General features: G+C 39.4%; 1 protein-coding gene across 1 annotated transcript in view; it reads left to right on the top strand.

Moving 5' to 3' along the window:
- The window catches only part of egfem1 (EGF-like and EMI domain containing 1), a 54,939-nt gene that overhangs the window by 26,196 nt on the left and 2,685 nt on the right, over positions 1-26,058 (top strand). Inside the window, exons 16-29 of the mRNA XM_077207910.1 lie at positions 937-1,065; positions 1,169-1,303; positions 1,381-1,515; positions 3,366-3,497; positions 8,952-9,080; positions 12,608-12,736; positions 14,204-14,332; positions 20,987-21,118; positions 21,625-21,753; positions 21,880-22,008; positions 24,416-24,544; positions 24,781-24,909; positions 25,005-25,133; positions 25,899-26,024. Coding sequence (XP_077064025.1) covers positions 937-1,065; positions 1,169-1,303; positions 1,381-1,515; positions 3,366-3,497; positions 8,952-9,080; positions 12,608-12,736; positions 14,204-14,332; positions 20,987-21,118; positions 21,625-21,753; positions 21,880-22,008; positions 24,416-24,544; positions 24,781-24,909; positions 25,005-25,133; positions 25,899-26,024 — 1,821 coding nt within the window. The remainder of the gene's footprint in view (positions 1-936; positions 1,066-1,168; positions 1,304-1,380; positions 1,516-3,365; positions 3,498-8,951; positions 9,081-12,607; positions 12,737-14,203; positions 14,333-20,986; positions 21,119-21,624; positions 21,754-21,879; positions 22,009-24,415; positions 24,545-24,780; positions 24,910-25,004; positions 25,134-25,898; positions 26,025-26,058) is intronic.

Genomic DNA, 26,058 nt, shown 5'->3' with positions numbered 1-26,058 from the left:
ATATTTCAATAATCATATAGATAACTTTTTACTTTTGTAATGCTAACTGTTTCTGTCGACTCATGTTGACTCATGTTGAAAAGAGAGGAATACAAAAAGAGGTATTTCTTTTTTTCCCTGTTTTCTAGTATTTTCTGGGCTGCTGGTTGTTTGATAGTCTACAAGTGTCTCAGTCCAATTACAACACAATATGTCATTTTTAGAAGTAAAGAAACTGTTTTTTCAAAGGCAATGTTTTTAGATTAAAAAATGAGAGTGAATTTTCTTTGGGTCCTGAAACTTTTTGGAAAGAAAGTAACACTTTTATTCAGCAAGGACACATTAAATTGATCCAAAGTGACAGTAAAGGCATTTAAAATGTTAAAAATAGGATTTATTTTTCTAATAAATGCTGTTCTTTTGAGTTTTCTATTTATCAAAGAATTGCAGGTTTCACAAAAATACCAGGCAGTGCTGCTGTTAGTATAACAGTAATTTTTAAATTGTATTAATATTTCAATTTTACTGTTTTTACTGTAATTTTGATCAAATAAATGCAGCCTCGCTGAGCATAAGAGACAATAAAAAATATTAAAACAAGAATACAATAATATCAGAATCTTTTTATCCACTTTGTTTGCTCCTTTATTATCAGTATGATCAAAACAAAGTCACAAAAGTGTCTGCTAAATTACTAAATGTATAAATAAATGGCAAGCATGATCTCAGACTATCTGGAGCCCTTGGATTTAAGTTCCTTAAACTTTTCTTCATCTCTGTTTGCCCTTGGCCTTTTCTGTCTTCATCACATCATCCATCAACTGCTTGTCTCTGAAATTCCTCTCTGATTAGAGCTGGTCAGATAATTCTTAACATTTCTTGTGATGTAATGTGCTTTGTGGAAATCCAGAGGCACATTGTGGAATTTCACTGATGTACCGTGTGTGATGTCATCAGGTTGTCCGCAGGGTTTCTATGGGAGGTTCTGTCGGAGGAGGTGTAACTGCCCCAATAATGGACGCTGCCATCGTATGTATGGGGGTTGCCTTTGCACACCTGGAAAATATGGCAAATTCTGCCACCTGTGTGAGTATTTATTATGCTAGGATAGTATGTTACAGTCAAAAATGGTTACTTATCTCCTTTCAGTTATTTTGAGGTGTAGTAAAATAGTGTCTCTCCACATTAGCATGTCCCAAATGGACCCATGGTGCGGGTTGCTCGGAGGAATGCGGATGTTCGCAGGAAAACTCCCTCTCTTGCGATCCCCTGAAAGGCACCTGCATTTGTAAACCTGGCTACCATGGTGAACACTGCCTGGCAGGTAGGTGATGTTTCTACAGCATTATAAACAGTTGTTTCAGACAGGTACATGGAGATATATGTCGTGTTCATGTATAGAATGTGATGACGGTTTCTTTGGCGATGGCTGCCGTGTGCGATGTAACTGCTCTGATGGGGAGCCGTGTGACCCTAAAACCGGAGAGTGCCAGAAGATGTGCCCATCCGGATACCATGGAGAGAAATGCCAGCTGGGTAAGACTCACAGATCTTTGTTCAGAAGGGAATACTGATTACTTACTGTATACTGAACTTTTACCATTTAAAAGTTTGGGGTCAGATTTTGTTTATTTGAATGAAATGAATACTTTTATTCAGCAAGTATTGCACTAAATTGATCAAGAAGTAACAGGAAAGACATTTATAATGCTACAGAAGATTTCTATTTCAAATAAATATTCTTTTGAACTTTATATGCATCAAAGAATCCTGAAAAAAAGTACCATGATATTAATCAGCACAACTGTTTTCAACGATGATAATAATAATAATAAATGTTTCCTGAGCTGCAAATCAGCATATTAGAATAATTGCTGAAGGATCATGCGATACTGAAGACTGGAGTAATGATGCTGAAAATCCAGATTTATTGTCACAATTTAAAGTAGATTAAAATAGGAAACTGTTATTTTAAATTGTAATATTTCACATTTTGCTGTATTTTAACAACTTTTACTGTTCAAAGTATATGTATTGCAAACTACTTGTTTAAAAAGGTATTTAGTATGCCTTAGCATACAGAATCATGTATCCCACAATGGAATGCTGTTTAAGCTGAGTTTGAAATAGCAATCACAACTCTTACTATACTCTTACACGCCCAATAAACGTAAAGTAATAACAGTTGCAATTTTAGAATCTGTTTATTGAAGTTATGATTTCATTTGATAATTAAAGTAAAAATGCAAAATATTTTTTTTAAGACATAACTGGAAACTACTTACTGAATTAAAGACAGACACCCCAGGTCAATAGGGTAAAAATAAATGAACTAAAATGATGTGACCATACTTCTAATTTCATTCATCATTCATTTATAGATACAGAAATTGAATAGATTTACTGAGTGTATTTTAGATGTCTCTTTTTTTTATGTAAATCAGAAAGGGGCTGGTAACTTTTCAAATGGGACAATAATGGCTTTGCATCGCCCTCTAGTGATTGTCAGATGTCGGTACACAGAACTTATGGCTCAGTTATTTTAATAGCTCAATAATGTCTGTGAACAATCAATCATCAGACAATATGTCCTGTGTAAATCCCAAGGAGCAGATGCACTAAACACTCACACATGAAGACACACACTGACAGGTGTAAGTGGCAGTAATTTCATAGTGCGGTGTGTCAATTCAGTTCAGTTCAGCCTCAGTAGCTTTGTATTAAAGAGTGAGTCACGGAATAAAAGTTTTATGTAGCTAGATTTATGCTTTACATCTCCGTTATGTTATGAAAATGATATATTAACACACACTGTGTGTGTGGATATAAATGGGGTTTCCTTATGTTCGCTGAAGAGAGAAATGAATGAATTTGGAAAGAGCGTCATGCTTTAATAAAATATTTGAAGTGTCTGTCTTTCTTGATCACTTAGCTACATACATTTTTTAGTCTTAATGGCTAAAACAGATCGTAGCTTGGTCTTAATGCTAAAACAGGCCCTTTTATCCCATCCTCTGGGGTGATTCTGGGTAATTGAAGTGAGGTTGAGAGAGAGCGCTTTACAGTTTCTAGGACAAGAAAAAGAGAGAGCGAGTGAATTCAGACTAGACGGACAATCTTGTCCCTGTTTGAACTGTAATGCGAATGTAAGACAAAATTTGCGGTTTCTGTTTTCTTCCTCTCTCTCAATCTTGTTCTCAGAGTGTGAAGCTGGTTATACCGTAATAGTATATAAAAGTATTAATGACAATAATAAAAACATTAAAAAATAAATAAAAAAGGACCTACAACAGGACAATAACTATAGCCTACAAATTGCATTCTCAAACCTCAATTATGTATGTTTTGATTTGTTCACATTAATAACAAACATCCTCACTCTGTAGTGTGCAAGGCAGGTTTTTGGGGCGTAGGCTGTGCCAATGTGTGCCAGTGTGGCAGTAATGCAGTGACCTGTGAGGCCAGCAGTGGGCGCTGTGTGTGTGAGGCTGGATACACTGGAGATCAGTGTGACAAGAGTAAGTCTGCTCTGTTTCTTTTTCATTCTCCTTCTCTCTCCTTGTTTCAGAGTCTTATTCTGGTATTTACATGTTGTACCATATTTAAATGGTACAACATGTAAAAGTTCAGGTACAAATGTTAAATCTGATGCTAATTAAGATGCAAATGCTGCCACCTTGTGTCAAAATAATAAAACTACATAAACTACTCATACTAGTTCTGAAGTATTTGGTATGCATAATGTGCACAGTATACACAATTTTGGAAACAAATAGGTATTTAATAAACACAGGACCTACAATATTAGGCTAAAGTAAACAAGAGTATGCGGTTTGTTAGATACTGTATCCCACATTGCAGTGGAGTTGATTTGACCTTCTATGTGCAAATAATGTGTGAAAGTAATTACAGAGACAGTTTTCTATATTTTTAACATGATTTTCTGACTTTTGATCTTTGATTTGACTTTTGATTTGATCTGACTGCGAGAAGCTAAGACATTTCTACAGTCGTGGCCAAAAGTACTGGCAATGAAATACATTTTGTTTCGCACAGTTTGCTGCTTCAGTATTTGTAGATTATTTATTCACATTTCTATGGTATACTGGTAAACAATGATAAGCATTTCATAAGTTTTAAAGGCTTTCAAAAATATTCAATATATGCAAAGAGTCAATATTTACAGTGTTGACCCTTCTTCTTCTTCTTCTTCAAAACCTCTGCAGTTCAAGTCAAGTCAAGTCATCCTCATTTATATAGTGCTTTTAACAATGTAGATTGTTTAAAAGCAGCTTTACAGAGATAAACATATGATTTAAGGTAACAGAGATTGGTTTTGTTTTATAGTGGTTCTTGAAAAATGTTTTTTTCCAGCTAAAGTTAGTTTTGATTGATTCACTTCCGTCTAAATGATCATTTGTTATTAAATTAGGGGCCGCTAAGACGACACCGTTCTCTCTAAACAGACTTTAAACGCGAACCTGTGATAGACGCTGATGGCATTCACATGCGCATTAAGAATTGATTCTATAGTTATGTGCGTTTGAATATATGTGCGCAGGTTTGTAATTCCTTACAAACCATGCCTAAACAAACTACTTGTCTTGTCTATAAATTTTGATGCAGAATTTTATTTTATCTTATCACTTCGGGTAGGTACGCGAACCAAAAAAATCCACACATTTTTTGTGGGATTATAAAATTCCAGATCTGGAAACGGCCTGGATCCGGCAGGCTGCGGGAAAACCTCTGGAAAAACAAACCACTAAAATTAGCGTAGATGCCATTCTTCTTATGATGTAACGATGTACATCAAGTGTTCCCAGTTCCGGCTGACCTAATCTAAGCAGCCTAATATTGAATTATAGAAGGCTATAGAGTGTTATGTGAATGCTAGGTCAAAGAGATGTGTTTTTAGTGTAGCTTTGAACTGACAGACTGTGTCTGCTTCCCGGACAATGTTAGGAAGATTGTTCCAAAGTTTTGGTGCTGAATAGGAAAAGGATCTACCGCCAGCAGCGATTTATATATTCTAGGTATTATCAACTGGCCAGAACTTTGAGATCACAATAGACGTGAAGGACTATAATGCGTTAAGAGCTCACTCAAGTACTGGGGAGCTAAACCATTTAGTGCTTTGTAAGTAATCAGCAATATTTTAAAATTTATACGATGTTTAATAGGGAGCCAATGCAGTGTTGACAGAACCGGGCTAATATGGTCGTACTTCCTGGTTCTGGTAAGAACTCTAGCGGCTGCGATTTGAACTAGCTGTAGTTTGTTTATTAAGCGTGCAGGGCAACCACCCAGTAGAGCATTACAATAATCTAGCCTTGATGTCATGAACGCATGAACTAGTTATTCCGCATTTGTCAATGAGAGCATTTGACGTAAGTTAGATATATTTTTAAGATGGAAAAATGCTGTTTTACAGACACTAGACACGTGACTTTCAAATGAAAGATTGGTATCAAAGAGCACACCCAGGTTCCTAACTGACGACGAAGACTTAAAGGGTTAGTTCGCCCATTTAAGACATGAAGTTGTATGCAATCCTTACCAGCACTATAGTGCATACACACTGACCCACTCTGTTGTCACCTCCCTGGTCAGAGTTCTGGCCGCTGGCAGTTTTTCAATAAAGTACTCCCGGTTATTTTCCGGGGCCACAAAACTGTGCGTTTTTACGTGAAAAAATGATTTGCGTTTCAAAGCTTGATTGATTTACCACAGAAAAAACACGCCGGTCAAAATTCATCCCTCAGTTTTAATCGGCACTATTTTCTATCCATTTCTATCAATCCGCGCTGCTGTCAACGTCAACAGCAGTTGACAGCAGCTGCAGAATTTCAACAGCATCAACATTGATTCCATGTGATAATATTAGATCTAGAGTATGATTACGATAATGAGTAGGTCCTGACACGTGTTGTCTAACTCCAATAGAGTTAAGAATGTCTTTAAATGCAAATCCCATTGCATCTTTTTCCATTATCTACATGTATATTAAAATCACCAACAATTAGGACTTTATCTGAAGTCAATACTAATTCTGAAAGTCAGCAAATTCTTTGATAAAATCTTTATTGTGCCCTGGTGGCCTGTATACAGATGCCAGCAGAATTCTCAAACTTGATTTCTCGTTTACATTATATATTTTTACATTAAGCACCAACACTTCAAAATAAGTATATTTAAAACTAGATTTTTTAGTGGTTTTGAAAATATGACAATAAATTACAGCAACACCTCCCCCTTTGCCTTTCAGGCGAGGTTCATGTTTATAACAGTAATCATGGGGGGTGGACTCATTTAAAGTAATGTAATTGTTTGGTTTTAGCCAGGTTTCTGTCATACACAGCACATCTAGGTTATAATCTGAAATCATATCATTAACTATGAGCGCTTTTGAAGTAATGGATCGGATATTCAGCAACCCAAGCTTTATCGTTTGTTCATCTGTATTATATCTATTTTTTATTTGTTGAATATCAATTACATTTTTAACCTTAGATCGGTTTGGAAGTTTTTTGGATTTCCAAATTCGGGGAATAGACACAGTCTTTATATGATGATTTCTAGGTGAAAGAGGCTCTATGTGATGGGATTTATCTGACCTTGGTGACACGAGGCCGCTAGCAGACGGTCGGTTTAGCCAGTCTGTCTGCTTCCTGACCTTAGCCCCAGATTGTGTTTTGTCTCTAAGACTATGAGCCAAATTACTAGAGAGAAGAGCAGCACCATCCCAGGAGGGATGAATACCATCTCTTTTCAACAGGTCAGGTTTGCCCCAAAAACTTTTCCAATTGTCTATGAATTCTATATTATTTTGCGGACACCACTTAGACAGCCAGCCATTGAGTGATGACAATCTGCTAACTATCTCATCACTCCTTCGAACAGGAAGGGGGCCAGAGCAAATTACAGTGCCTGACATCGTACTTGCGAGTTCAGACACCTCTTTAATATTAATTTTGGTGATCTCCGACTGGCGGAGTCGAACATCATTAGTGCCGATGTGAATAACAATCTTAGAGAATTTACGATTAGCATTAGCCAGCACTTTTAAATTTGCTTTGATGTCAGGCGCTCTGGCTCCCGGCAAACATGTGACTATGTTGGCTGGTGTCCTTATTTTCACGTTCCGTGTGATCGAATCACCAATTACCAGGGCACAATCAACAGAATTCTCAGTGGGTGTTTCACTGAGCGGGGCAAATCGATTTGTTATGGTAATCAGAACGGAAGAGTGGTTTTTTGATCCGCGACTAGAGCGATGCCTCACTGTCACCCATCTGCCTGGCTGCACAGGCAATAATTCAGCCGGAACCGAATCACGTAAAGGGTTCAGTATGCTAGGCGCATCGAAAATAGTATCTAAAGCTCTAGCACACTTACAATCCTCAATTAAAGTTTGGATGCGTGTTTCTAATTCTGAAATCTTCTCCGTCAGCCTGACTGTCTCCTTGCATTTATCACATATAAACCCTATATTGCCGACAGGGAAGGCTATGCTAAACATGTAACATGAAGTGCAGGTGACAATAACAGGACAAGACATTACTCACGGTGTTTGTTGACTGATTCTTACTCACCTGGGCTTTTTATGAACTCAGAGGTGCGGGCGCGCGAGAGAAAAATAAATAAATAACTGAGCGCACGGGTGGCGCGTTAACAGGCTAGCGAGTTACTAGCGCCTTGTGCTAACAATAACGGAAGCTGCGATGTCAGGTTAATCTGAGATGTTGTCTAAGCTGTATTTAGTAGTATAAAGAACTAGAAATGGTAGTAAATGATGGTTCAAAACAGAAAGAAATACAAAGCTAATACGAGGCTTAGACGGAGCTTACAGCCTCGAAGCAAACAAAACACAGCAGGCAGCTAGGCAGACAGGAGCAATCGTTCAGGACCAGCAATCCAATCACTACAGTTAAGGGACTAGATGCGATGGCATGGCAGTTCACTCTGGGATGCTGGATATCAGCTTCACATAACCAAACCCTGACTGATGGCGATCCGTTGTTCCCTTATTAGTGCTCAGAGTTGATCAAAATGTGTGGACTTCTGGTTGTCCACTCGCATTTTAAGGATTGACCACAGGTTCTCTATGGCATTGAGATCCAGGGAGTTGACTGGCCACAGATCCAAAATGTCAATTTTCCAGATGTCCCAAACTGTTGGAAGGAGGCTTCATCAGAGAAAATAACTTTGCACCAGTCTTCTGTTGTCCAATCCTTGTACTTCTGCAGAATTTCAGTCTGTCCTTGATGTTTTTCTTGGAGAGAAGTGGCTTCTTGACACCAGGTCATTGACATCCAAAAGTCTTGACCTCACTGTGCAGATTCACACACACCCACTCACGATATTGAGCAGCTCCAGTGACATGATTCTGTATCTGACTCCTCAGGAAGAGACGGTCCTGGCTCTTTCTGGACAGTCTGGGACGTCCTGAATCCTTCTTTACTGCAGTTGAACTTGATGATCTGGTAAATGGTTCTTTCAGGTGCAATATTCTTTGCAGCAATTTCCTTGCATGTGAGGCCATTGTGATGGAAATCAATAGTGGCTGCATGTCTTTTGTAACACAATGACGCACTTCTTCCCTCCTTTTATAGAAATCAGTCTGTTCTTATAATCCAATCAGAATGATAGAGTGATTTTACCTGACTAGTGCTCATTCACACTTTCCCATGGGCTGAGGATATGATTAGTGAAATTATGCTAGCTGGTCATTTTGTGCCAGGGCCAAAAAACAGTAACATTTGGGTTACAAATGGTAACAAGTAAATTTTTTGGCCATTGAAGCTTTTTGCTATTATTTAAACTACCTCTGGTCACTCTACACTATAATCTAGAAACAATGTGAATCAACACCACAACAACTGAAGCAGCAAACTTTGTGAAACACAAAACAGTAAATTCTGTTCATGTGTCCTGAATCTGCATTTCCTGTGATGCTCCATCATCATCAGAGTGTCCTGAGGGCCAGTATGGAGCCGAGTGTAACCGAGTGTGTGAGTGTGAGAATGGTGCCGAATGTGACCACATCAGCGGAGCTTGTACCTGTACCGCCGGCTGGGTGGGATCACACTGTGAAAAGAGTGAGTAACAAACAAATCCATTCAAATTCAGAAAAAGATTTACATACGTATACATACCACAAATATCACATTTATGTAATCAGCAGAGTTGTCAGTACAACGTTTTTGTCAATGCATATTATTTTGTATTTTCCTGGCCATTTATCTTTCTTCACCGTAAAGAGTGTTTTCATACCCCTAATGCACTGGGGCCTCTTCTTCACCAGGGAAACAGGAAATCTCAATCAGTCTTGGAGGGCAACCCACCCATCATGCAATCTGAGTGTGTGTAAAACGGAATGTTTTTGATTTCCGTTTTCTCATTGAAACACTCACTCATCACACACAGTCAGGCAACTGTTTGTTTAGATTGTTTGGTGTGTCATAATGACATCAATGCAGGAAACTGAAATCATACGTTAAAAAGCTAGAAGCATGTAAGAAGGTTTTGTCCTCTATGACCTGTCGTATCTGCCTTCTAGTTTTTAATCTGAGCCACTGACAAAACATCTCACAAACATACACACACAGACACACCCTGCTGGATCCATGACAGCATCCTCTGCTTAATGAGACAGCCTCATGCAGCTGGTGCACTTTATGAGGAAACCACAATGCATACATACACACAGTGCCAAACATAGACTCTAGACTCCTATCTTAACTAAAAACTAAAAAAAAAAAATCCAGCAAAAAACCTGCACATGTAAAACATACACACACACACACATATAAGATGCATGGACAGGCATCTGGCTCATACCTTAACGAGTTCCGTGCATGTATTTTCTGCACATTTTTTTAGCACCGCACAGCCCACAGCTGAATCTACAGCAGAGTTTTCAGCCTAGATTACATGTGGTGAGATAAAAGATTGTGTGCCGCAGAATATTGGCAACTATTGAGTTGTCCTAGCGGACTGAAAGAAATAACACACTTATTGTGCAACCAGTGTAATCTATTTCAGGAACAAATGAGTTGTTCTATTTGTAGTGAATCAAAAATATACAGTACAGCACAACCGGTGTAGTCTGATTCATGGACAAATGACTCTTTAAACCAGATCAGCTACAGTAGTAACATCCTGTAGATGTTTTTTAAACTTATGATTTTAGTTTTGTGCATTGAGGCCATTATAACACATTATGCAAATGTTTGTGTGTTTCTGTGTTGCTCGACTGTGTGTGATGAGTGTTTCAATGAGCGAACAGGAATCAAATATGTAACACTTTTCCAAACAATACAAGGCACAGCTAGTGTAGTCTGATTCACGAATGAGTGACTCTTATGAACCGATCCTTTTTTAGAGAATAAGAAACATTTAGTGCAACCAATGTAGTATGATTCATAGACAAATTACTTTTAAATCATTTTTTTTATGGATAAAAAACAGGCAGCACAACGAATGTAGTCTGATTCACAAACAAATGACTCTTTTCAACCAGTTATTTTTAGTGAATCAAAAACACACAGCTTAACCAGTGTAGTCTAATTCACAAACAAATGACTCTTTTCAACCAGTTATTTTTTTTTAACCAAATTGGAAACGTACAGGGCACTTTCACAAACACTTTTGAACTGTTTCTTTGTGAATCAATCAGTTTGTGTGGTCCAATTCATCTTTGGAACCAGGTCTTTTTAGTGAATCAAAAATATACAACACAAAATATGATGACTTTGCTAAGCCAATTCTGTTAGTGTATCAAAAACACTAAAGCAGAACCAGTGTCTTCCTAATCACAAAAAAGTTTGTAGGGAAAGTAAGCCAAAATAACTTATTGTATCAATGTAATGTGGTTGAGGGTGCATATCATATAAGTGTATCATTCATATGATAACTAGGGCCGACAGAACGGATCTAGATTCCGCACAGCAGGGGAAAAGAGTAGTAAACCTGTCTAAAATCAATTGAAGCCAACAAAGGAGATTTGGACGGGGCAAAACCAGGTCTTAGAGGACCATTAGCGTTCCATCTCCATCTGTATCAACTCAACCACCATTGATTTAGATGCTTAAAAGCAGATTGTTTTAGTTTATAGTGGACTTTTACATTCACAGATTTCATCTTTAATAAATCAGGCCCTGACTACAGAGATCAGGTCTCCGTAAAAGGCCCACAATTCCACCCGTCCGTCTTGGGACGTTTTCAACTCGGTAGTTCATCTGGATGTAGCCAGCAGTTCCACTCATGTTCCATAGGCTCAGATGTCTTCCATGCTTCTTAATCATACAAACCGACTGAATAACAGCAGAATCTCTCTCTCTCTCACACACACACACACACACACACTCACACGTGTGGCGGGTCTTTAGCGAGCTCTTGAGTGCTATCATCGGTCTCCATCTCTGATGGCCTCAGCCGTGAAACACATTTACCGGCTGCAGTCCGATCACAACCATCCGCTGCCGTTACACGCACACAGGCTTTACAAGATCTTATCAGGCTGATGGAATACTAGACCGATCTCTTGTGATCGCGCGTGTCTGCGTGCCATATGCGCCGCCGTTGTATGGATGTCTGTCTACACTTCTGTTCATACAGAGAGATTGCTTTTTCATTTGCTTGTGTGTGTGTGATTGAAAGGCAGAAGAGTGGAGTCTAGTTACAAAGTGTTTGTCTCGTTGAATATTGTGTTTTATAATAACCAAATGAACTAAGACCTTATTTTATTTTATTAACTAAGAAAACTGTTTCATTAAAACATTAGACACCATTTTAGCCAGGTGCACTAGATTTGATGTCTTATGGGAGTTTTGCATGAAGTGTGAGGTGAAAAACCTGGGCTAAAAAAAAAAACACTTAGAAATATGTCACATTAAAGAAATAAAATGGTTTGCAAATGCTGTTTCCTGTTAATTAGCATTCATGAATCAAACATTTTCATTTTATATTAGCTAAATTAGCTTAACCATTATTTTATTTTATAAAGAAAAAGAAAAAAAGCAACCCTGGCCAAGAAAGCCGCTTCATTAAAGCATTAAACACCATTTTGGCCAGGTGCACTACATTTCTTATAGGAGTTTTGCATGAAGTGTGATGAAAACCCTGAGCTTTTGGTGAAAAAATATCAGTTCAGGGAATATTTGCACAGGAGGCATATTTCTGTACCCTGACACTGAACCTGTGGGCTCAGCAGGTGTTCTAGTTTCCTCGAAATGTCCGTCTGTCTGTCTTCCTCACACACACGTTGACTTTGTTGTGGTGAGGATGTGCCGCACATGTGGCGAATGAGATCACGCAATCAATGCTGATGAGGGCGGTTCACACGCTGAACATTCGGCAGGTAATGAGACATGAAAAAGAGAGATGAGCAGGATGAAGGGATGAAAGATGGATAATTCCACGGGGATATTAATAAAATAGTAACCTAATTAAATTCAAATCAGAATTCTGACACTCTGTTGGCTCTCTGATGCCTCTGGGGGGCGGGGGGGGGGGGGGGGGGGGGGATCTATGAGCATGACTTTCCAATGATGCACTACACATTATAACACACACACACACACACACAGAGACGCTGCTGACTCAAATCTTCTCTCCTCCTTAGGATGTCCTGTTGGGTTTTACGGGGAGGACTGTGCGCAGATGTGCCAGTGCGGGAATGAGGCCCAGTGTCACCACATCACAGGCGCCTGCCGCTGCACCCCTGGCTGGGCACAGCCGCAATGCATTCTGGGTAAGCCGCCCACATCATTAAAACGGGGTGTGATTGGAGGCTCATCTCCGGCTGAACGCCGCATCCTCGCACAGAAATAACCCTACAATCGCTCACCAAAACACAGTTTATCAGCTCGCAGACACAGTCGATGCAGTTTTTAAACTGCAGTTTAAATGATGCAGTGTGTGTGAATAAAGAGAGGGAAAAGCTCGTCGGGGGGCTCCAGAAAGGTTAAATGCATCCATGTTTACTGTGGAAGGATGCTTTTTAGGATAGTTCTGTTTGTGTGTCTGTCAGTATTTTATTAGGTTAAGATGCTTTTTTAAGAGAGTTCTGCGGCACATTGGTTTAGTACCATTCGTCTTCTCATGCGATCTCCCGTCAGTAGTTTAATAGATCAGGGGCCCAATAAAGATTTATCTCTCTTTCTGTTTTACTCTCCCTCTCTTTTTAATGAAGTGAGGTTTGTGTTAAAGATCCCTCTCTCAGATGTTGTATTTTTACGTCTGGCTTTCCCATGACATGCTTTGCAGGGAAATCTTGACTGTGATGAAACTTCTCTGGAGTTGAGTGATGTTATTAGTAAGCTTTGTATTAGTAAGCCCTCTTTTTTTCAAAGGGTGCAAATCATTATTTAGATTTGCATCCACTTTTTCTCGTTTATTTTTATTTTTTATTTTTTTCACATTTGCAAAATCTCCTGCCATTTGTGTCTGCTAAAGCAAATGCGTTCAGGCCATAAAAAAACACTTACAGACATCAAATGAAGTGTTTAAAAATAGTGTAGATAGGTTTATTATCTGGACACATAAGGGCTTTTTACATATTTCCCCTTGGGTTATCTTGTGTCACACTGTTCATACTATACCCTGCTACACTTAATAATAAAAACATAAAAAAATGATGAAATTATATAATACATCTTATAAATTAGTTTTCTTTTATTCAGCAAAGGTGCAATGTTTTATGTTACAAACAAATGCTGTTATTTGGAACTTTTTTATTTTATTTTAAATTTTCATTGATTTCTGAAGGATCATGTGACACTGAAGACTGGAGTAATGATGCTGAAAATACAGCTTTGATCACAGGAATAAATTACATTTTAAAATATATTACGATAGAAAACAGTTATTTTGAATTGTAATAATATTTCACAATATTACTGTATTACTGTATTTTTGATTAAATAAATTCAGCCTTGGTGAGCATTAGATAATACATCTTACCAATCCCAAACTTTTGAACAGTAGTGTATTAGTAGCTGATGTACAATCAAATGTGAATATGAATGAAAGTTAATAAATTAGAGTTTTGTCACATATCCTTTTGAATCAACATCTATAATAGATCATCTTCAGTTTCTTCACTGAATATAAATGCATGTGTGAGTGAATAAAGACAAACATTTTTGCATTTTGTAAAGTACTGCATATTTAGATTAGTAAAAGTTTGATTTGTTTAATATATGTGTTTGTGTTGTAGCTTGTCCAGCGGGTATATATGGTACCAACTGCAGTCAATCATGTGACTGCCACAACGGAGGGTCATGTGACCCAGTGAACGGCCAGTGCCGATGCACACCTGGGTGGACAGGAACCAGCTGCCAACAGAGTGAGTTAAAACACATTTTTAAAACACTTTCCATAGACATGATGATTTATATGCTGTACAAGTTATATATTCTTTCCCCTAACCCTAAACACAACCATCACAGAAAACTTTCTGCATTTTTCCTCATGGTCAAAAATTACTGGTATTACTATCTACTAGGTCCACATTGTCAGGAATACAAGGACCACACATACATACACACACTAAAATGTAAAACACATATGTACTCATATTTAATGTATTATTATTATTAATGAATGTACACAAATACAGTCAACAAAAACAGTCAACAAACACAAAAAAGACATTCACACATGCTTCAACACCCAAAGACCCTATATACTCATAAACACATCTGTCTTTTTCTCTCTCACAGACTCACTCAGAGTGCTTTATTTGGCTATAGTTAGTAAGATGTAAGTGATTATAGTGATTTATAGTGAGGAGTTTGTAAGCACTGATAGCCGCGATTCACATGTCATCACACAAATTACTGTATTTTGTCTCCATTACACACTGGAATGTTCACATGGGTGAACGTGGGCCGCTCACTCCACAATCCATCTGCTTTCCCTCTCACTGTCTGTATGTTGTGTGCATAGCCTGTGCATCTGGATGGTTTGGTAGAAACTGTGAGCAAAGATGCATCTGTCCAGTTGGCATTGCCTATGATCATGTCACAGGCGGATGTCTTGCAGGGTATACTGGGAACAGCTGTGAGACGAGTAAAACTCTATTTCATATATTACACTGATTCTTAAGACAGTTTTTAAAATAGCAACACATTCTACCTCTAAATCGCCCTGTAAGACTAGAACTCACTACTTCGTATATATTAAACGTCTCAGGTTATGTATGTAACCCTGGTTTCCTGAAGAGTGAACGAGACGCTGCGTCGAGACACGGTGGAAACGCCCCTGCGTGATTGCGTCGTGAAGCACGTGTATAATCAGTCCAATGGAAAGAAGAGACGTCATCGGCGGATGACGTCATCGACCAGGAAACTATAAAGCACACCTGAAAACAGACCACACCAACTTCTGAAAAAGCCGAAGCAAGTCGATCACAGGCATGCAGGGAGTATGGCAGGGCGACGCAGTGTCTCGTTCACTCTTCAGGGAACCAGGGTTACATACGTAACCTGAGACTTCCCTTTCAAGGGAACTCGAGCTGCGTCGAGACGCGGTGGGAACACCAAACCCATGATGCCATAATACAAATGCCTGTTCTGTGTGAAGTCAATGTGCACACTAAGAAGCAAGCACCGTAGACCCTGGAGTGGAGCCTGGATCCAAGTCATGAAATCTAACAAATGTATGCTGTGAGCAGCAGCCTGCCGCATCACAGATGTCATGGAGGGAAACCCCCAATAATAAAGCCCTACTCCTGGTATAATGGGCCCGGACAACCAAAGGTGAAGGCTTACCAGCCGCTTCATAAACAAATGAGATTGCCTTGACTACTTGCTCATCTTCTGCTTAGATGCAGGGTAACCTTTTCTAGGTGACCCGAAACAGACAAATAGTTGATCCGATTTACGCCACATGACAGCTCTGTGTACGTAAGTCCGAACAGGGCACAGCAGATTAAGTTTTTCCTGATCTGGTGTATTAAAAGGTAAATGGACAAAAGGCCTGTAGCATAATTGGGCCGTAATATTAGTAGGGACCTTAGGAATATAACCCGGCCTAGGGTGGAGAAAAGGTGCAAATTCTAGGCACGAAGGAGCAACATACAAGGTTTGCAAATCACCAATTCTCTTGATAGAAGAAATTGCAATGAGAAATAAAGTTTTAGAGCAAGGAACATTTCTGAAACCTCTTCAATGGGCTCAAAGGGAGCCAAAGCCAGGCCTTCCAGTATCGAATAGGACGCATCCCCGCCATCTTTTTTTGGAACAATGAAGTAACGGCTGTAAAACCCTGACTCCCTGCTGGTAGGAGGAACCCTTTCTATAGCCCCCTTTCGTAGAAGAGTCTGTACTTCCTGCTCCATAACCAGAGCCTGCTCGAAATCTGGGCAGACGAGAACCGAATTGAATTCTGTAACCCTTTTCTATTGTATTCGGGACCCAATGAGATATATTTGGCAGTAGTTTCCATGCTGCCAGAAATTCTACTAAGGGAACCAGTCTCTTGAGACTGGCCTCCGGATTCGGTCGAACAGCCACATAGGTGATCTGCAACGACGAACCGGCAGGGAACAACCAAACTGTTCTACGACCCTCCTCGGAGGATCGTTGAGATGTGCAGACACCTCGGTGTCCTGAAGTGGTGACCCGGTGGGAACAACCGAACTGACTGCTTTACGACCCTCCTCGGAGGATCGCTTGGGGACACTAACACCTCAGTCGCTGAAACGGCCAACCGGCAGGGAACAACCGAACTGACACAACTGAACAACCTACTCAGAGAGTCGCCCCCCAGAGGGTGCCGAGGAGACACGGATTCTCGAACCCGTCTCTCCCCAATTATCCATGTCCCTAAGCAGATCTGCCTGGATGCTTGCAAAGTAGACATAGTATGCAAGCATGACGCAGCCTGAACTGCTGCCGAATATGCTTTACCCACCAGCATTGAAGTAGCTTTTAATGGCTTGGTGGGTAATGCCGGGGCTTCTAATGATGACGCTGACTCGGGAGAGATATAGCTCTCAAGCTCGAGGCCTTGTCATATAACCAAAATCTTTAATACCCATAACATCGCTGTAATTAGATGTCTGAGGATTAAAAACTCGAAATGAAACCGATTTATTCCGCGATTTCGACACCTCAGTGTCGGCAAACCCCAGCGAGGAGGCTGTGATCTAGATGGTAAATATCTTTCATCTACTAAACTCTTTTTATAATCACACTGTTCCTCGGCTGGCCAGTCAATATTTAATTTGGCAATAGCGCGAGTCACAAACTCCATAAGCTCCTCATCAACAAGGGTATGAGATGGCGAATTCTCAACACCCCCTGCATCAATGCTGATGACATCCAATTCCTCAGAACTGGATAAGTGCAGCATTGGTGTCTCATCCCGGGGAGAAGAAACCGCAGCGCGTGCTTTTCCCTGAGATGGGACACTGGATCTGACAGGTGAAGGCTGAGAGAGGGCTGGGTCCATCTCAAACCCCGCTGTCAGATCCATTTGCGAACCCCAAGATGTGCGTCGCCGCTGTCACTCGGCAGCAGCGGGACCCGCATCTTGGGGAGCGCGCTCCGAACTGTCCTCCTCAGAGAACGCCCGGGCAGGTGCCAAGGGTCCTCACTGACAGCGTCTCGCAATCTTTCTGTGAAAAATATTACACTTAGTCCTCATACAGTATATACAGGTGCTGGTCATATAATTAGAATATCATCAAAAAGTTGATTTATTTCAGTAATTCCGTTCAAAAAGTGAAACTTGGATATTATATTATTTCATTACAGACAGACTGACATATTTCATGTGTTCATTCCTTTTAATTTTGAGGATTATAACTGACAACTAATGAAACCCCAAAATCAGTATCTCAGAAAATTTGAATATTGTGAAAAGGTTCAATATTGAAGACACCTGGTGCCACACTCTAATCAGCTAATTAACTCAAAACACCTGCAAAGGCCTTTAAATTGTCTCTCAGTCTAGTTCTGTAGGCTACACAATTATGGGGAAGACTGCTGACTTGACGGCTGTCCAGAAGACGGCCACTGACATCTTGCACAAGGAGGGCACAAAAGGTAATTGCTAAAGAGGCTGGCTGTTCACAGAGCTCTGTGTCCAAGCACATTAATAGAGAGGCGAAGGGAAGGATAATATGTGGTAGAAAAAAGTGTACAAGCAATAGGGATAACCGCACCCTGGAGAGGATTGTGAAACAAAACTCATTCAAAAATGTGGGGGAGATTTACAAAGATTGGACTGCAGTTGGAGTCAGTGCTTCAAGAACCACCACGCTCAGACGTATGCAAGACATGGGTTTCAGCTGTCGCATTCCTTGTGTCAAGCCACTCTTGAACAAGACACAGCGTCAGAAGCGTCTCGCCTGGGCTAAAGACAAAAAGGACTGGACTGCTGCTGAGTGGTCCAAAGTTATGTTCTCTGATGAGAGTAAATTTTGCATTTCCTTTGGAAATCAAGGTCCCAGAGTCTGAAGGAAGAGAGGAGAGGCACAGAATCCACGTTGCTTGAAGTCCAGTGTAAAGTTTCCACAGTCAGTGATGGTTTGGGGTGCCATGTCATCTGCTGGTGCTGGTCCACTGTGTTTTCTGAGGTCCAAGGTCAACGCAGCCGTCTACCAGGACGTTTTAGAGCACTTCATGCTTCCTGCTGCTGACCTAACTGTAGCATAAGAAATGTGTGCTGTATTTAATACATGATTTTAGGTGTAAATCTAAAATTATATTGTTTATATATATTGTTATATATTATATTGTAGACAGTTAATTATTTAATGCTAGATTATAATAACACAAATTTTATGAAAAAAAAAGAAGCAGGCAAATTGTACTCAAACACAGGTATGTCTGAAAATGTTGCCTGTTTTGTTGAGGTACTGAAGAATAAGTGATCTGTCCATATATACATCCATTCATATGACCAGCTTAATCAAAACGAAGGGAGGAAAAGACAAACATCTATTTTTAATTTAAGTTTTTTTTTTTACAGCAACATTTTGTTGCATTCAAAACTACGCTAAACAAACCGCCCCACACAAACTTGGTCCTCTTATTACACACGCTGGGCTTTTGCTCCCCGACTCTCTTTCAACACCCCCTATTTCTCTCACTCTCTCTTTCTCTCTCTCTGTGGATGTGAGACATCTGATAAAAGTTAGCGCTGAGCAGCCAACTCAAACAGCAGGCTTTGTTTTGTCTGTGTAAGGATAAGAAGTCTGGAACAGACATGAACACACACACACACACACACTGCAGTAGACACGGCTAATGACAACAGTCTAATTATTCTCTTTAGTCTGGAGTCTGAGCTTATCTCTTACACATGCCGTGGGGTGAATACACACACACACACACACACACACACACACACACACACACACACACACACACACACACACACACACACACACACACACACACACACACACACACACACACACACACACACACACACACGTATAGATGGTCATACACAGATCTTTATTAGTCTTAACAATAAAGACTAATACAGACTAATACTTAAACCATCATCTGATGGCCTGAGGCCAGTGTGAGAGACTTTCAGGCCAGTTGACAGACCTGTCTTTTGTCAGGCCAGTAATGTGTTTTCACCACGTTATGTGTGACCATGTACATGTGTTTAAAACATTTTTTTTTTTTAGATAAGATTAAAATGTTACTGTGCTATATATAGTGTATGTATGTATATACTGTACACTATATTATGCAAATGTGATAAATAGTACTGTAAGACTGGAAAAACTGGAAGGACTTTAAGAGAGGGCTACTCTCTGAGAAAACAAAGGAAATTAACATTTGAACTCCTCCTCATGCACTATTGAGACGAAGGTCTCACCTCCCTCATCCTAATCTACATTTCTCTCCCCCATTCTTCATCCTGGCAGAGATCTCACAAACTCACACAAGAATCGAATTTAATGTGAATGATTATCATCGAGTTTTATACATGTTTGGTATTATTTGAAATGTCTCAGTGCGACTTTTACATATGTCTCATTCCCAAAGAAGTAAACCAAAAGGTAATAAAGTTATTAGGAAGTTTAGAAATATATTCCACACTGGAGGGTGTGTTTTGAGTTAACACCTTCTGACCATTTGACTGAATGCAAATTTTCCACTGCTAGCAAATGGTGACTTACAGGTAAATTCCACTGTGGATGATGTTTAGATTTGAAATGAGGTCTGGGTATATAATGAAACGCAGCGAGAGCTCGGGGCCTTTTCTATATTTGAGAACTTTTTTCCTCTTTGTTCTAGATCATTTGATGTTTTGCATTGATTATCTTTGAATTGATTATGAAATTATAATGATACATTTACCTGACATATTAAATTGTGATATTTGATTATTCTAATTGACTTTGACATTATTTTCATTCAAGAGTTTAAAAGAATAGTAAAACATTCGCTCACATTTAATGATACAGCCGCGAGAAAAGACAGTAACACGCAGAGACCTTCACCGCTAGTTCGAATACCGCCATTGGATCGAGTTAGACGGCCTTACAGTACTACATATTTTTGGCTGTGTATAATAACAAAACGTATCAGATAATAATTTATAAGATCTAAACCACTGATCCGACTTGGCCAGTGGTAAACAACCTTACAGTTTAGCCCTGAGATATATGTATTTAAATATATGTTTTTCCATATAATCATGTTTCAGTGTGTGTTATATGCATCCGTGTGGCATATTCTGTGAAATGGACGCGTACACCCACAAACACAATCATAAGTCCTGTCTTATGTCAGATACCCTAGACTTACGTGAATGTGGATAAATGCAAGCATGTTTGAATGACGTTACGTGAAATGTCTAGCCTCCCCTTCATATCATATCATATCATATCTCCTTCCTGTCTGAGGCCTGATGCCTTTTCAGGAATGTGTCTAGACAACTGGACATTTCTGTGGAAAACTCACACATGCACTTAAAGTCATCCCTGTATGTATTGTGTCATGTTCTAATGTTCTCTCGTTCTCAGTGTGTCCTCAGGGCAGGTTCGGCCTGAACTGTTCTCAAGTGTGCACTTGTTCTGGAGATCAGTACAGCTGTCATCGCGTCACGGGGAAATGCAGTTGTCTACCTGGATACTATGGCAACCGCTGTCATCTCAGTAGGACGTATTCCACAAATTACTACTGTTTAACCTAATAAAGTTGTTTTCATAGTTGTTCAACCAAACCAACAGCTCATCTACAAGCTGAGCTAATAGAAAATGGCTATATAATCATATAGTACACAACCATACAAAATTTTGGGGTCAGAAATATTTTTTTCTTTGTAAGCAATGAATACTTTTATTCCGCGATGTCACATTAAATAGATCAAAAGTGACAGTAAATCATTTTAAATAATAATGTTACAAAAGATTTATTACTGAATCTTACTGACTCCAATTTTTCTGTATGTTATTGTGTAGTTACATATGTATAATTGCAATTTATATACAAATGCTTTGTTTTATAAATGTGCTCAAATCTACCTGTATTTAGTATAGAAAACCTATAAATTCCAGGGTGCTTTAGAAGAACTCAACTGAACGAAACATAAATGACAACTACTAACAAATTGTGTATATCAAATATACATTCCAGTTGTTCTCTTTCCTGCTCCTCACAGGGTGTCGAGAGGGCACCTACGGCCCCTACTGTAAGAAGAGGTGCAGATGTGCCAATGGAGGCCGATGTGACTTCAGGACTGGCTCTTGCATCTGCCAGCCCGGATACTTGGGACCCAACTGTAGCACAGGTGAGAACCTGAAGCTCAATCGATGGGCCGAGTGGCCGTGGCTATGGTTAATCATTGGTCTATGCTGAGACCGCTCTGTTGCATTCTGCATTTCTAGATAATATTTTCTCTGTCTTTCTCTCTCAGGTTGTCCCAGAGGTCGCTACGGGAGAGACTGTGCTCAGGTGTGTTTGTGTGGAGAGAGAGGACAGTGCCACCCAGAGACTGGGAGGTGTAACTGCGCCTCTGGAAGAACAGGGCCGTCCTGCGAACAAGGTATATATCTCTGTGGATAGCAGTGCTATTTTAATGTTATTTATTTATTATTATAGTATTTATTATTATTTGAATAGCCTTTATTTTTATATTACCATTTTAGTAATTTCATTTTATTTAATATTTCTGTTTATTGTTCATTTATTTTTATATCAGTTTTAGTCATTGTAATTTTATTACTTCATCTTATTTTATTTCGTTTAGCTGCGGTTATCTAAGATTTCTAATTTTCCATCTAATATTTTCATTTTTATTTCACATTTATTCCAAATAACAAATTTATTTTCTAATCATTTTAATTGTTTTTTTGTTTAACAGAAACACTTATTTATTTCCTCTTATTTGCTTTTCTTCACCACTTATCTTGCAAACTTCTCCAACCTTTCAGTCATTCATTTCTTTTTTTCCCTGTCTTCACCCATCCATGATCCCTCCCTCTCGTTAGAACGTGAAAGCCGTTAGTGTTATGATGACTTCATAAGCAAAACAACACCGAAATATATTGCGTCTCACAGTCTTGCACTTATAGGCACTATTTATCCTTCTCCTGATTTTCTCCCAGGGGTTATTTACAATATTTAGTTAACAAATTTCTCCAGTTTCCTGCGTGAGGGAATTTGATCGCAGCACCCCTTTTCCTGAAGAACAGAAGCAAGAGATCAGATTCCTAATCTTCATGTTTCATCACTCATCAGCTGGAATGGAAAGGGACTTTCCAGGAGGGATTTTCTTAGCCTCCTTGAAAACGCCGGCTCAGAACATCTCGCAGACGTGCCACTGCTTACGTTCGCCATGTTTAATGTTTACAGATGACTATAAGTAGCTGGTTCTCTATGTTCCATGTCGGCGGATCTGCTGGCGAGGAAACAAATAAATAAGCAAGCGAATCAAAGCGATCGGCATATTGTTTTCCCAATCTAAATTACCCAAAGAAACATGATTGCTCTTTAGCTGCGCTGCCAAATCAGACCCACTTTACCATTGCACTAATGATCTAGTGCTTAAGTAAACTTGTGTGTGGCGTGGTGTGTGTGTGTGTTTGTGCACGTGTGTGTGGCTGTTTGTAATCGAGCGATTGCATGTGTGGCTAGTTCTTTAAATGCATTTTGAGGGATGAGAGGGCCTGGGCTAATTGTAGTAATTGAGAAATTCAGAGTTTATTTGAAAATAATGCCATCTGTGCTCTTGTTGTTACTGGAAGTTTCCGTCTGGACCAGGACATAGTTAATAGATAACAAAATTAGGTGTTTTGCTTAAGGGAAAGTCTGCTACATATTTGTCCTGGTATAGTACAGTATAACAATGAACACACACACTGACAAAAAGAACAATACCATCCTAATGACTAATCGGATGAAAAGTTCAAACTAGTAGTATACAATTTTCATCTGATTTCATACACTGATTTAGATGGAATTTGGGTTCTCTGAAGAGTTTCCAATGTCTGGATGTGGCATATGTGATATAATTTTTATGTATATATGATTAATAGAAGAAAGTAAAGGTACACTCTTACTTTTGGCCCTCTGGCGGTTAAAAAACTAAAACTGCATGTATTTTGCAGAAGAACATTGTTTTGGTTGTGCTTGACTGGGCTGATGAATATGGTTATCTTACGTCTCATAAAACATTCACCACTACTGTAGGCTTAAGAGATATAACTAGTTTAGATGGAAAGCATCTCAAGCTGAATAGCTGAAGATGTTACTGGAGCTATTAATAGAAACGGTACTAACTATTTACGGCTACGAGGAGACACGTGTGTGCGCGATTTTCCGTGAAAACCATCCTATCGGGTCGATAAAAACTTGTCTTACCATAGTGAATCAAGGTAAGACAAAGAAGAATTGATTATGCATTTATTTATTATGTACATTTAGTTAATTTTAAACAAAAAAAGTTACCTATAAATAAATCTTAAATGGTAGTGAACTCCTGTGAAACACAAACGTACCATCCTGAATCGAATAGGGCTTTAGTTGACTAATGAACATGAATTGTCAACAATTGTACTTTTTTGTAAATTTTTTCAGTCATGCACTGTAGCTCAGGCTAAAAATAAATAAATTCTCTAAGATCAACGGCCAAAAACGGCCAAAGTTTTTTCTTTTCTTTGCTGTACAAGAATACGTATGGTTTCAGGCTAAAATGAGATATACAGTGGAAATTAAGTGTTGACAGTATAATGTAGTGCTGGATGAGGATTAATCAGTGCTTGGTAAACCATCCTCATGTGGTTCAAATTGAAGACAGATCCATGCGACTTGCTGAAATACAGAGCATACAGATATAGTCAAGACATCCTGTATAATGTGCTACATTATAAAACAACACTTTTATCTCATATTTATGTACCGCTTTTTAGTATTTATGTTTGCTGTTAAATGTGGAATTGTCCTCGATGGAGGATGTCCTAGGGGGCGCTATGGAGTGCAGTGTCGGAGTTTCTGTACGTGTGCGAACGGAGGAGTGTGTGACCCTGTTAATGGGATGTGTAGATGTGGGCTGGGCTGGACCGGACAACACTGTGAAAAAGGTGAACAAGCACACAAATACACAAACAATGTGATTAGTTAGTACCCACCCAGACAGCAACATAGTGTCGGCCCAGATCTGGTACACGTGGAATCCATATGTACCAGATGTGGGCCGGATCCGGGCCGACACTATGTTGAGGTCTGGGCATGGAATTGTATCCTAACATAACCAGGAATAAAATAAACACTTTAAAGTGTTTAAATTCACCTGAATACTTTTGTGTTCATGTGATAGATTGTGTCTCAGGTCACTATGGTGAGAACTGTGAGCAAGAGTGTGTGTGTCAGAATAACGGAACATGTGATCGCTTTACGGGATGCTGCTCTTGCCCGTCTGGATACTACGGTCCCGCCTGCCAACACAGTGAGTGATAGACTTATCATCTTTACTGTTAGAATGAATCATGTTTGCTGCACTTCTGAACAAGAAATATGATATGAAATGGTTCCATATTCCAGGATGCCCTGCTGGCTTTTTTGGCAAGCTCTGTGCACAATCATGTGACTGTAAACATGGACACCTGTGTGATCACGTGACTGGACAATGCATGTGTCATCCAGGTTACCATGGCGAACAGTGTGAAAAACGTAAGTAATCTCAACTTTAAAACATGTACTGTACATTATCAGCACAAAATTATACTGGGTACTTCATCTGAGACTTAATGCTACAATTCATGACTTACTTTCTATAGTGGAACACGAAGTAAATTTTGTTAAGAAAGTAGTCTATTCTCAATATAATCAAAGTGAATCAAAGCACCAAAATAATAATAAAGCACTATTAAAATATCATAAAACTATATCCCAAGTCATCTGAACCCATACAGCATAGATGGCTAACAGACTGCAATTATGTCATCATTCATTGAAAATCTTGACATTTATTCAAGCACTTTTTGCACGTTCTTGAGCGTCTATTTTGAATGAATATGGTTCTTTACAATTTTGACAAAACCAGCGTTGACTTACTGGATAATTAGTGAGGTCTGTTCGTCACGCAGAGCTAACATATGACTTCAAAAGAAGTATGATTTATATGGACAAATTTTATGATACAGTCCTGCGCTTCAGAAACCCTCCACCTTCCCCAGCTCCACCTGTATAGATCTGCTATGCGGTTTAATTCGTGTATGTTACATGTGCAGCTGCAGCGTGCTCACAGCAATGTCCGTGAATGTATTGGCAGTAGCAAGTAGCAGATCTATTCCGCCAAGACCAAATACATTAACATTGCTATATCCATTACCATGCAAATCTCTCAGAGAGTTTTGTTGACATAAATATGAAATATGTGCTGTGAGCACATATGTGCAGAGTTTGATGGTCTCTCTGACTGTGTGTGTATGACAGGTTGTGACGCTGGGCATTTTGGGCATGATTGTGCAGAACTCTGTGAGTGTGATGGGGCGCCCTGTGATCCGACTACTGGACAGTGTCTCTGTCCTCCGGGAAAGACAGGAGAACACTGCGAGAAAGGTACACACAAACATCTTATGCAAACTCTCACAAA

Source organism: Siphateles boraxobius, unplaced genomic scaffold, assembly GCF_051911475.1.
Source record: "Siphateles boraxobius isolate OS27281-9 unplaced genomic scaffold, OSU_SipBor_1 6, whole genome shotgun sequence".
Classification (NCBI taxonomy): domain Eukaryota; kingdom Metazoa; phylum Chordata; class Actinopteri; order Cypriniformes; family Leuciscidae; genus Siphateles; species Siphateles boraxobius.
The sequence above is the reverse complement of the archived record's forward strand: the minus strand, read 5'-3'. Positions and strand labels throughout refer to the sequence as shown.